At 42.6% G+C, this 12946-nt stretch overlaps 1 protein-coding gene across 1 annotated transcript in view; it reads right to left on the bottom strand.

Moving 5' to 3' along the window:
* Positions 1-1814: 1814 nt before the first annotated feature.
* The window catches only part of agrn (agrin), a 235932-nt gene continuing 224800 nt past the window's right edge, over positions 1815-12946 (bottom strand). Inside the window, exons 34-36 of the mRNA XM_041945446.1 lie at positions 8983-9207; positions 7533-7636; positions 1815-4733 (exon numbers count right to left, since the gene is read on the bottom strand). Coding sequence (XP_041801380.1) covers positions 4573-4733; positions 7533-7636; positions 8983-9207 — 490 coding nt within the window. The 3' untranslated portion in view covers positions 1815-4572. The remainder of the gene's footprint in view (positions 4734-7532; positions 7637-8982; positions 9208-12946) is intronic.

Here is a 12946-nt window from a genome sequence, read left to right as displayed (position 1 = left end):
CTGAACCAAATATCAGCAAAATGAGCTTGGGCTGGACTACAATGATTCATATCTGGATGTTGCTGCAAATAAGTTACAAATCCAAAAAAGTACATAATATGTCATAATTTTATTATTTTACCATATGAGACATTTGGGAGAATGGGACATAAATACGCCCGGATGGAGGGACAAGCAACCTGAAAAATAATGCCTCCAGCCACCGCTGTTGCTGGCAAGGAGGCATAAAAAAACAAAATCTTAAAATGCTGGCTGCCTTTGAGCTGTTGCTTCTGCAGCGTCTATCGCACTCAGGCTGTTGCTCAACACATGAATCAAAATTAGCTTTACGTGGCTCCGTAGTTCTGTGAATCCTGTGTCTTCTGAAAAACATATTTCACCCCAGTTCAGCCCCTCAGCTCCCCCGGGGCGTCACCAAAAGCAGCGCTCTTTTAATTCATTATTTGCTTCTGTGTACGTATGTTGTGTTTTGTTTTGATTTTCCTTCCTGGAAAACCCTTTAATCAAACTACTTACACTTATTAACTTGAAAACGATCTTTTCCCAGAAGGATCCCTCGCTGGGTGAAGCTATTTCATCTACACCATTTCATAGTTTTAATTAAGGCAAGACAAGATGCAGTGTCCTTCTCTGTCATTAGCAAGGAATAAATTCAACTCATTAAATCTCACTCTTAATGAAAACACTCAAAACAGATCTGGGATATACTGAATGATGTATGAAGCTGTGGAGCATTTGCCGTTTTCTCTTGAATTCCAGGCTTTCAATTAGCAGAAGGGCGCCAGAGATTGCTGTAGGTGATTTGAATTATAAGAAGTAAATATCACTGTAGCCAGAAATGCTATTTATTGATGTGTGCAGTAGCGCGCTGACTTAAATTGCTTCTGATCTGGAAAAGCACTGTTTGTCTTGGACGTTTCAATCAAAATGTGAGCGGAAGCCTCTCATTAAGACGGACCACAGATTGAAGTCGTAACTTGTGATTGCTTCAATATATGCAGGTGCCTGGAAACTAAAAATGAACACACGACTGACACTGTGAATTCATAAGATGCTGGAGCTTTCCCATCAAAGTGGATATTGCAATTTTAACAGGTCTGAACCTGGAAATATATAGAAAACACTTCAAGGTGGGCTCTCTTCCCTTCCATTAGCTCTTTCATTACCTACAGCAGTAGCACGCAAGCGATTTGGACATTAATCAAATATCTTATTCTTTATTTGTATTGATTTGTTCCATGGCCAAGGAAAATTATATAAGCACAATATGCTTCAATGGCAAAACAAACTTCAGACAAGTTCCACTTACTTTCAAGAGCCTTTAAGCACATCCAATGGTCTTCATCAGCAGATAGATATTAGCTAGGTTGTCATGAGATGCATGTATGGAGCTGATAACAGGTGGTCATGCATGGAGGGGGAGATCATAAGCCTTGTGTCTGGTCAACAATGGTCTGTGGCATCTTAGGTCATATGATGGCAATGAGCTATCTCCATCACAACTGAGCTAGCTCCACCTACTGTTGGAGACCATGAGAAGTGGCTGAAAGATTCCAACAACGAAGTGATCCATACTAACAAGTGTTGTACACATATATCCAACAAAAGAGCTCCATTGTCCATCTCGTTATTATGATGAAAAAAATTCTTAGTTCAAGTTCCATTAATTAGCCTTTCAACCGAATCCTAAGGTCTGAAAACTGGTCTCCACTCTGCATCTTCCTCAGTGGGGTGAAAGCTCTGGAAAAAGCTAGTAAGTGTAAGCCAATCAACTCCCGGTGATGACAAAATCAAGACGGCTGACAAGAGCGGGCTCCATTTGGTTGACGTTTTATTTCATGGTGGTAGGAACACAAGACAAAGGTCATAAAGTTAGTAATGTTCAGGTCATGCCACTCTTACTCGGTGCACTGCCCTTTGAGGAGGTTTGCGCAGTCAGACAGTAGTTTACAGAGGCCAGACATGGAGGGTAATCCACATGTAGACATAAATAAGGAACAGAAAATAGATTCAAAAAACAGTAAATAGAAGATTTTTTGTAAAAAGCCAGAGGGGACATTTGCAGAGGCCCCCTGGATTTTTTTTGTGTATGAGCATTATTACTAATATAATTATCATTATTATTATGTATTACTCATTTACATTATGGGGATGAGGCTAATACACTGGCTAACGTAAGGAAACGGTTATATGGTTGACGTCTTTGTCACCAGCTCAGAGTGGAGGTGACCAGTTTTTAAGGCAATTCATAGTTTCCACCCAAACCATAGACTGCAACTGTCTTTACTGTTCTCGAGTCCATCCAAATACACAGGAGTACCTCCTTTATTATATGTTACCACCTGAATGGATCAAATTCAAAGAACGGTGTGGTAAAATAAGAGCAGTCTACAGTTAACAGAGAGTGCTGGAATTCAAACGTGTATTGGGACACCAGAAAGGGGTTTCCTGGTCTGGTGTGGACACTCAGAGCTTGATCACACACAATGCAGTTATAGCTTTACAGCTCCCCCATGTACATAAGTATACCATCGTGTGGGCGAACAGACAAGTCAGACATGGTTCCAGTGTATATTACTAAAAACATAAACCTCCACAGATCACACATTTGCTAAATATACACTTGAAAATTGCAGGGCTGTACAAAAACAGGTTGTTGATGATTTAAGAAGGAAAACATAATTAAGAACATAAAGAAGAAAAAAAATAGTACAAGACCATTTGATACTCAACCACAAACAAGCATGATTTTGTCTGAGAATATTGCCAAGGTTCTCATATCAAAACAAGTGTCTTTAAGTCAGTCATCGCAGCTTATTGTGGTTCAGCATAGACGACTCCACGTTGCATCAGTTCACTGAATGTTACAGAATTCGCACTAGTAATACAAACCCATGCCTTACTATGTTAATTTGCAAGTACTGTAGGATTATGCATCTTTTCCCATTTTCGCGGCTGTTATGGCTTCAAAAGGTCACAACAACATCACAGTCGCTCTCTCTCAACAGCCGAATAAAGACTCCTCCAGGAATGCTCCTAGGTAAAATACGAAAGGAAAATAAGTCTCAGGCAGAGCTTTCTGAAGCTTTTTTTGTTTGTGTTGACGACTGACAGTTGTCTGACAGGACATTCCCAAGAGTAGTAGCTCTCCCCATGATAAGATCTCTCCTCCCCGCCTCCTTTATGTCTGTCCTTTTCTTCAGTCTTTGCTTTCAGCACCTCCTTAAGGTCAGATACGGTAACAAGTCTTCCCCCTTAAGCACCATTCAAGGTCCTGCAAAACTAACCGCTTGCAACAAAAAAGAGCAAAAAAAAAAAACAAAAAAAAAAAACAGGGAATGAACAAATATAAAACATTATTCTGAGCTCTGTAGTTTCTGAAATTACATCAGTGGAAATAAGAGGAAAAAAATGGGACCTTTTAATCGTCATTGCAAAAAACAAACACACCCCCAATCAGTGACATTTTCCAAATTAGAAAGTTTTTTTTTTTTTGAATAAAACGTGAATAAAAAATAACAAAACAAACACAAACCAGATTCAAACCAACACTGCAGAAGTGCATGCATTTATAGTGGTCATCATTAGTTCATCTGCTGATTGTAAAACAGAACGCACAATAGTACATGAGAAGCACAATTCTCCAAAGAGAACCCATCTTACATATTCACAGTCTCAGGTATTATTTATATACTCTATATGTATAACATTTATTCATGTCTATGATTCATGTCTTGACTTATGACTAATGATATGCGAGTCATTGTGGAACGCAGCGCTCTCTCCGTCTCCATCGCGTCAGGTTGCTGTGTTAGTGAGTCATATTTCAAAACTAAAGGCTCTGATGGGATTCAGATTGAGTGGAGAGGTTTTTTTTTTTTTTGCGCCACGAGATGGGGGTTGATCGAGTGGTTTCAACTGTGTACTTTCTCACTGTAGCAGCTTGACTGATATCTGAAAAGTCCCATTAGGAAAATACAGTGGGCTACTGGGGCTGAATACAGAGTCTCTTGACTTGAGACACCAGCTGGCTGCAGCATCAAAGAACTGCACACGCCAGCTACAGCGCACACTGCGTCCAGCTCTCACGGGGGAATGTATGTCTATATATTCATGGATGTATAGGCCATGCTTGGGGAATGTGGACGAGAAATATGGCACCAAGACAAGGCAGTAACCAGAGATCATCAGCGAGGTCCACCAGTGTTCAAGTAATGAGCGAGGAAAAGGAGCAGGCTTTCTTTTTTTACGTTGGCGTTTGTTTTAAAACAACAAAACTGACAAGAATAGTATATCTCTTTTTCACAGAGATGCCTGCTTTTTGAAAAAGATGAAGGGCCGCAGCAGAAAAGAAAAAGAAAGTGTGTTCTGTGAACGGAGGCGCAGATAAAAAAAAGAACAAAATATATAAAACAAAAATTAAAACGACATATTAATTTTCTTTCCATATAAAAAGCGATGAAAAGTATACAAAAATAGAAAATAATTACAGCAGGAGACATGGGCGCTATGGAGGGAGTGGGTGGGAGGGGTTCTTTTTTTCACTTTTCTCAATATTTTGTCTCTGCCGAGTTATTTGGCGGCGGAACAGTGTAGTATTTTGGGGCTGTTTAAGGCGTCCTCCACCAGGTGGAGCTCCACGCCATCCACCACTACGTCCTTGATGCAGCCAACAAAGCCGGTGCTGTAGGCCTTGGGCAACCGACGGGCCACCGCCAGCTCCTCCAGACCACCTGAGGGGACACAGAGACAGAGGTTGATACGATGATGAATCGGCTATTGTACAGAAAAAGGCACATTATGGACCACCTGAGCACCTATACTATAATAATTATTCCAAACCAGTCTGTCCACTGACGTAGCAACTGTCTAAAGGGCTCCTCCAGGTATGTAGCATAGGTCAAGCACCCACAATGCTAATTCCTACATTTCCCATAATACAGTCAGTAGGCTCTCTCTGACACGTCTTAAAAACTCCATGCCTCCACTTTGCAACGCAGGCTTTATGTAACAAATTTTCAGTTTCGAGGACTAGCCAAGAAAAAAAACGATGTTTCCTCAGTGTTTTCTGGGTATAAGTTTGAAACTAGAAACTTTCATCCAGTTTCACAGAAATTGTGTTGGTTCACCATCAGGTGAGACGTTCAGGTCAGCCATGGATCTTTGCCAGATCTCCCCTAATGACATCATCAGGGTTATTTTGTTAACTCCTCCAGAGCTTCAGAAGACATTACACAACTGTTTTTACCGGCTGAGCAGTACTCCCCATGACTAGTAAACTGACCTTCATGTTTTGAATGTGCGGAACGTCCCTTTAAAGATCAAACTTCAGGATGAAGCTTCGGATTTCCTGACAAATCCGACCGTACAAACGCCATCAAAAGGATGTACTGGAGATATTTTGGTAGAGAAATGTATTTCTGGTACTAAAACGGTTACTTGTCTTTGTCAGGCACTGTCTTTGATTTCTAGTGATGACACCAGCTGATGAACATGACAGGTTGAGACTTTGTTTGTAAAACCACAGTGATCAAAGGGAGAAAGGCAGGCAGCCTGCACAGCAGCCTGACAAAGTTAAGACGGACGAGAGAAAGGAGGTTCTTTTAATTTGACATGGTGCATAAAGCGCTCGAAAATGTGCTATGAATGAAAGATGGTGACAGAGTGTAAAATTATGAATACCTAATATCCTCATTATTTTTAGTGCTAAGCAGTCATTGATGTACTGTGAACTCCTCAGATATCAGCAGTCCATGAAGACGTGCATTCTGAACTGCGACAGCTTTTTCTTGAACTTATCGGTCGCTGCACTTTTCTGTTCACCCGTGTTGGATACCGCTGGGCACTACCCGATTCTTCCAGACCGGCTGCAAATCAAACAACCCCAGCAAATAGTAAAAAGGTCAATTCACCCAACTTGAAACTACTTTCTAGTGAACAAATAGTCCCTAAAGGAACACTTTTTGAAAAGAGATGTTGCCTTTCAGTTGTTGTTTTTTTCAAATCAAATGCTGTGAGCACCACAAAGCAAATAGCATTCACCTCCTGTAATAGAGTGGAGGCCAGTGCAAGTAAAAGACTTTCATTATTGGTAAAATGACCATTTAAAGCACTTGTGAACTGGGTGTAAATTACCGAATTAAGTGTTCTTAATCTGCCAGTCATTGAACATTTAAAAATAGACATTTCTTGGTATGGATTTGTACTTCAAAGCAAATGTTGCAGCCCCTTGTACTTTCCATTCTGCTTTAACTTTGCTGCACTTTTTCTTCTATTTCAAATCATCCAGCCCTTTCACAAAAAAAAAAACAACTACGTCTCATAACATTCTTTTGTGGAGACTTGATGACCTAATTGCTGGGTGAGTGGCTGGCTCCTTTTTCCTTTTGATGGTGTTTTGAGCTAGTCTTTTGAGCCAGCACACCCGAAGTAGTCGTTAGTGTCTTTCTCAATAAATCAGCGTGAAAACGTCTTTATTCAGAATTTCATGAGCTCTGTTCTCGCTGGGAGAGAGGCTGACCCTCGTTTTTGATGTTTTACCTGGCTGCCATCGCTCTCTCTCCTTCTCCCTCGCTGTTATATACACTGTCAGAATCCCATGTCTTTCTTGTTTCATGTTAAATGCCTTTTCCCCCTCCACTCCCGTCTCTCCCTCTTTACCCTGTTTTCTCTTTTTTAATCTGTCGGGCTGAGAGTTCATATCCCCGTCGAGCTCTTTACATCCCCTGTCCCTGCCCCCTTTAATCGGATTGCGCGCCTCCGAATCGGGGATCGACAGGGCTAATTTCATGCGAGTTACAGATGAATTAATGATGAACAGTGAAAAGGGGATCTAAAAGGGAGAAGGGCTCTCAATGGGAGGGCTGTGTGAGGATTATGTATTCTTGCTGTAGGGCTCGCTCAGCACCTGTTCCGGAGCGCTGCCTCCCTGTGTGTACCTGTGTGCGTTTGCATCCGTGCGCCCGAGTCGCCGAGCGCACCTCGGCGTGCGGCGTGTCTCTTAAATGTCACTCGTGCTGCTTCTCCTCTCAAACCTGCCTCGCCGCCCGCCTTGCACTGTGCATTTTAAAGAAGAGCCTGACTTTATTTCATCCTCAATGTTATTTCCTCAGAATGTGCAATCCCGCCGCGCCGTGTGTGTGTTCTTTCAAAAGCGATTTCTCTGAGTCAAGTTCAGACCAAATTGAACTTGAGGTAGATAACAGGCCGACTTTGGTCATTTTCAATTCAGGAGAGCAGACAACTTTTGAATTTGTCAGATAGCCTTTCATTTCTCAACTCAATACCTGAATAGGCTTGGACATTTTTTTCCCCCCCAAACCACAATCTTTTTTCCCTGCCAGAGACTTTGCTTATCCTCTGCAATGCCAATGAGTTCATTGCTCATTTTTGGCAGCCTTCTACCAGTGGCTAGGACGAAAAAATACTACAGAATTACAAGCACTCCCCTGACTTGATGTATGGCATTTGTAGACACGTTTTCAAATCTGAATGAGACTTTTTTTCTTTTTCTTAGATGTGTGGGCACCTACCCAACCAGAGCGCTCCGTCTGTGTCCAGCTGTGTTGCTGCCAAAGGCGATGACCCTGTTATAGCTGCCTCATTGCCAACCTGTAGAGAGCCGTCTCTAAGTGCTCTGAGGAGGAGAAAGAAAAAGAGAGAGATGGAATTGGAAGTCGTTCTGATTCATGCATGTCATGCTGAATAGCTGTAAATAGCAGCTTCATTTAATCTGAAGCATCAAGACTCCATTGCTGCGCTGCCAGCACACTAAGCGCTCACATAACTGCCTTTGCCAAGCAGCGTTCTAAATGTGCCTGTCTACTAGCTAACAGATGCCGTTTGAGCACCATTCATTATAGGTGGCTCCATGCTATGCATTAGCACACACTTAAGAATTGTGACTATGGGGCTAATTTGAGTGAGTTTCCAACAGAGAGAGCGTCATTAAAGGCGAGCAGCAAACACAGATAGCTATGTAACTATGTGAGCTCGATGCCACACGCTGTGGTTTACACCATCATCAGCATCCAAATTATGTCATCTTCCAGAAACTCCCTGTAAGCCCGGGATGAGATGTGGCCAAATCCCTGTTTGAAATGGATGCAGCAGCTTTTCCGAGGATCGATTATTCTTGCCCTACATGATGAAACCAATCTAATTATCCCCCATACTTCCATTCACCGCCATGCTGAAAGCACATGTTGAGCAGCGATAAAGCAGAGATCACGTGGAAGGTGTTAAGTGGGTCATTTTCAAAGTCCAGGCAGTTAATTTGTTTCTAATGGGGGAATCCATTAATGTGACATCACTGTGTGGCACTGTTTTGTTCCACATCTGGAATGATTATCTATGCACTAAAGTAAAAAGTGTGCAACTGTGTCTCATTTATCAGTTATTTATTCATGTATATACAGTAGACACATGCTATTGGTGCACAAGAATGTACAAAATGATTGAATAACCAATCAGAAAAAATAGCCCAAAAAGCTTGTGTGACTGTAGTTTTGATGCAGATTATGGGAATATAAAGAGCTAAAGCACTGTGTCAACTGACATGATGATAAGAACAAGAGCACCTGTGATGCTCTCAGTAAAATACAGATCAATGTGACTAAGTATTATACTGTATGTACACAACGTATAAGTAAATATATGTACTGGTACGTTTATTTCATGTATAAATTCCTCATGAAGTGCCAAAACAAGTCAGGTTGCTGCTGCGTGCGAACATTCAGTAATGTGCCTAAGCAATTCGACACGCAATGCTCCATACTCGTGCATGACCAGGCATGAAAGTAACCTAAATCTGAAACTAATCAGAGTGATCTCAGTGCAAGGGATCACTGCGTAGCAGAGGATTCACGCAAGAGATCCTTCAGTCTGCGGCAACACAAACACAATATGGATCAAGTCTAATCCTGGTCTAACTGTAGAAGTTCTCACTCCTGAGCCTCAGCAACCTGCCATCTCCCGTCTTACCTGCTGGCTTTGATGCGTATCCAGCGATTGGTGTCGACACGCACAGAGGAGCGCAGCACAACGGGCTTGGAGCCCAGGTCGTACGTCATCTGGACGTGGCCGTCCACGATTGCCAGGGCAATGTAGTCAGAGCGCTCCACGCCCTTCCCGCTCCACAGCACCAGGCCCTGGGTCGCCTCCGTCCGGATGCTCAGCTCAAATTTGTTCACCAGCAGAGCCTTCTCACTAAGATAGCAGAAAATACATGCATTAGGTCTAATTCATTAAATGAGTTCTAATCTTGGGTGCAGCTGACGCAGAGCAGTTGCCGCTTGTGTCATTTCTAATTGCATATGGAAAGCAAGGGACCTCTGCTGTTGTCTTAAGTGCACATCTCCCATAATTCAAGGGACTACATATGGTTCTGTGTACTAGCACATGTAGGCAGAAAACTCTGAAGCTGGGGCTGTACAGCCTCATACTAAGAGAGTTACAGTGATTTTTAAGGATGCAGACTAAGTTTAGGAGTAGCAGGGGGCTGTTTTGCTATTAGCTTTTCTACATCCTACTGAGCCTGAACTGCATTGCTGCTCAGTGCTTCCTGTGTTGCTCTGTGTGTGTGCGTGTGTGTAAAGTGTGTGTGTGTGTGTGTTTTTTAGGCAGCTGTTTGATCTCCAGTCTCTTGACTGCTACAGCTGCGGGGATGATTTGGATGCAGAGACTAGGCGACTTCCAGCTAGCCTTAAGAGGCACTGTACGTCACTGTCACCGATGTGTGAAAGAAAACCACGCTGTGATGTGCCTCTAATGTATGTGTGCACACACAAACACCATCACGCATTCATTCCTGCACACAAACACCCTTACAGAGTCCCTCTGTTCTTTGTGAGTCCAGCAGAGACACTCAGACACCCAGAGAATCATGCCTTTTAATTTGTTTGTGTGTGTGTGTGTGTATGATTGTGTGCATGTCATCCATTAGCATCTGCGCAAATGTCTGCACATCTGCCAAATGGATCTGCTTCCACCTTCTTCAAGGGGTATTTCAACACAAAGACAAAGACAAGGTGAGGACACATATGACAAAGAAACAATGACACGTGGATTACAAAAAAACAGCAGCACAGAGCTGGAGACAAAGATTAGACAAGACAGGCAACAAGACAAAGGAGTCAGCATTGCAAGCAGAGAGGCTCATGGGAGTACAAGCGGGACAGGAAATAGGAGGGGGAAGAGAGCGTATGGCAACTTCTTACACTGGAAGAAGGATTTTCTCTCATTTTCTCTGAGTACTTTCTTTTTATTAATGAGCAAGAGTAAAAAGAGCATCAGGTATAGAAGCAATGGGGTGATATTTAACTTTAAAGTTTATTAACTGCTGGCCCAAGGTGAGGCAACTTTGACAGCTCAGGCCAACAATAACACTGTTCACCTTAGCAGAAGTGGGCAAAGAACCCAGGATCAGATTTGATTAACTTCATAAACATGCACAAGTTGGAAACTTTGACCCCCTTGATTAACTTAATCCGCTGAGGTAAACAGAAACAAGTAAAAAAATATGATTTAAGAGCATCATCTCTTTTTTTTCTTCAGAGAGAGAAAAAAAAGCACAAATACGGCTCAGTGAACCCTCTCCTGGCAAACCCTCAAAGAGCTTACAGGGCCCAATAAATCTCCATCGGAGCGGCTTGTCAGTGATAAGGTCAAGGTTATTAAAAGTGCTGAATATATCATGAATAAAACAACGCCGGCGCACAGCGTTCTAAATCTCATATACACCACTGACTTCATAGATTTCTGGCGTGTTTGGCTGTTTCTTTTTGTAAATGGAGGGATTTTATCTACTCCTTATATGTATTCAAATTCTCAGAGGGCTTCCCAGAGTGCTGTCCTCCATGTATACTGTAGGTGGCAGTAGTGGTTAGAATAATAAAAAGCCATCAGGCAGGACAGGGGAAGCAAAGCTGCTGCAGCTCTGGCTGGTTTTGTGGCGTTATTGGAGCTCTGAACTTCAAAATTAATTGAAGGCTCTTTGTGATTCCTACTGGTAACTGTATCTCAATAATGGAGACAATGTTGTCTCTGCGGCGGAAGGTTTAGCCCTGTGAGAGGTCTGGGAGGGGTTGCCTGGAGGGGAGGGGAGGATGAGGAAGAGAGAGGCGAGTGGACCGCACCGAAGTCTAAAAGCTTTTGAGAGACTCACCTCTGGTCAGATGGGTTCTCCAGAGACTCAGGACTTAAGGGAGCAGGGGAGAAAGTCAACGGCATGCAGTGTAAGCGCAAGAGGCCAGAAGGAGAGAAGGAAGGAGAGGAGGAAGGGAGGATGTTGTGAGCCAATGAGTGACTCACAGAGGTCTGCTTTAGACCAGGAGCTGCAAAAAGCATCACTTATCTGCTCTACTACAATATCGACCATGTCCACAGTCGATTGCAACAGTTGTGTGATCACAGGAAGTGTGCGGCTTAGCCTTGATCACACCACAACCACAAAAGGAGGTTCTCAGGGGAACTAGTCGGATCAAGATGGATGACTAATGCACCAAAACGCCCCGGGATGCAGCATTTTCTAAACGTGAGCATCAAGATTAAGTACATTCATGGTCTGTATCCACAACAGTACAAAGGCGACTTTAAGTCAATGTCCAATTATTGAACAGCTCCTTTATATTTATGGCGCAGCACGCCACAGTGCAGCAGCAATTATCCTCTGTCTACAGAAGGAAGCAGTGAATGAGAAAAATTGGGCAATTCTCAAAAAATGGGGTCAAGCGCCATATCAATTGAGAGCCATGGCCAGATATGATTTGTCACTGAAATAATGGCTTTTGAGCAAATCGACCTGAGCCTTCATATATGAGCAGAGGGGTGAAGGAGGAGCCATCAAAGGGTGCTGTAAATAGTAACAGAAACATTAACCCAAGGTGAGCGTTTGACATTTTGGCCTCACACAGCATTTAATGACCTCTCCAGAAATGCACTCATTTCTTTTACAAAATCAAATCACGCTGAATTGATCGGCGCGCTTTCGGAGTGCTGCGCCAGGGCAGTTTGCTTAGATTCACGCTCACTGCGGCTCTTAGTAAATGTGACATCCATTAAACTTTTGACAGTCTGGCTCCAAGGACCACTGTCCTCTCCTGCTAAGTGAGATTGATGCCCATGGCTACACACTGCGGAGAGATCTCAATTGGAGGTCTAATCTACAAAGGGAGACAAATCTGTGATTAACATGTCACTGTCTCTCTGTACGGCCGACTCTGTAATTATCCACAATTACAGTTGGAGATCTGGCAAAAATGAAATGATAGAAGCCCCGGCATGGATTGGACTCTGGGCTGAATCCAGTCGGCTTAATTTGAGCTGAATTCTGCTTCGTCGCTTTGTGGGATTTTTTAAAAAGAGGTTACTTACCAAGCTAATGAGCAGGAAGAAAAACCTTTAATAACTAAGTCATGACCAAAGGGTTTCCCAAGCAGACACTCTATAGGCACCAGAAACTAGGTTAAGGGGTATTTAGTACATCCTCTTCTTGCAGTGTTCAAGGGGTCTCATTCATTTCCCATATAATAGATAATGCCATTCAGCGTAAAGTGCGTGGCAATTCATTTTGTATAGGAACGAGTTACAACCATGCATAAAATATTGCACATTCTTAGTACAGCGATTCATTTCCTCTGAGGGTTGAGCACAATGCTTATCATGCACACATTCATGCTTCCCTTTGTACTGGAAAAAAAATGACAGATCTAATGACGTTGCAAAATATATTGAAAATAACGAAATCTGTCAAATTAAATCACTGATATGGAGCTTGAATGTAAAATCTGGGTTTAACGGTAAAGATGATTCGTGTGTGGAAATTATGACGGCAAACTGAATGTGCTTTAATCTCTTCAACTGGGTTAACTATCAAAAATGGGTTGTTTTTTCTTGGTGCTGTTAGTTGGGCTTGATTTAAAGCTGGGCAAACGCCCAGTCATAAAGT

This window comes from Chelmon rostratus, chromosome 10 (genome assembly GCF_017976325.1).
Source record: "Chelmon rostratus isolate fCheRos1 chromosome 10, fCheRos1.pri, whole genome shotgun sequence".
NCBI lineage: Eukaryota > Metazoa > Chordata > Actinopteri > Chaetodontiformes > Chaetodontidae > Chelmon > Chelmon rostratus.
The sequence above is the reverse complement of the archived record's forward strand: the minus strand, read 5'-3'. Positions and strand labels throughout refer to the sequence as shown.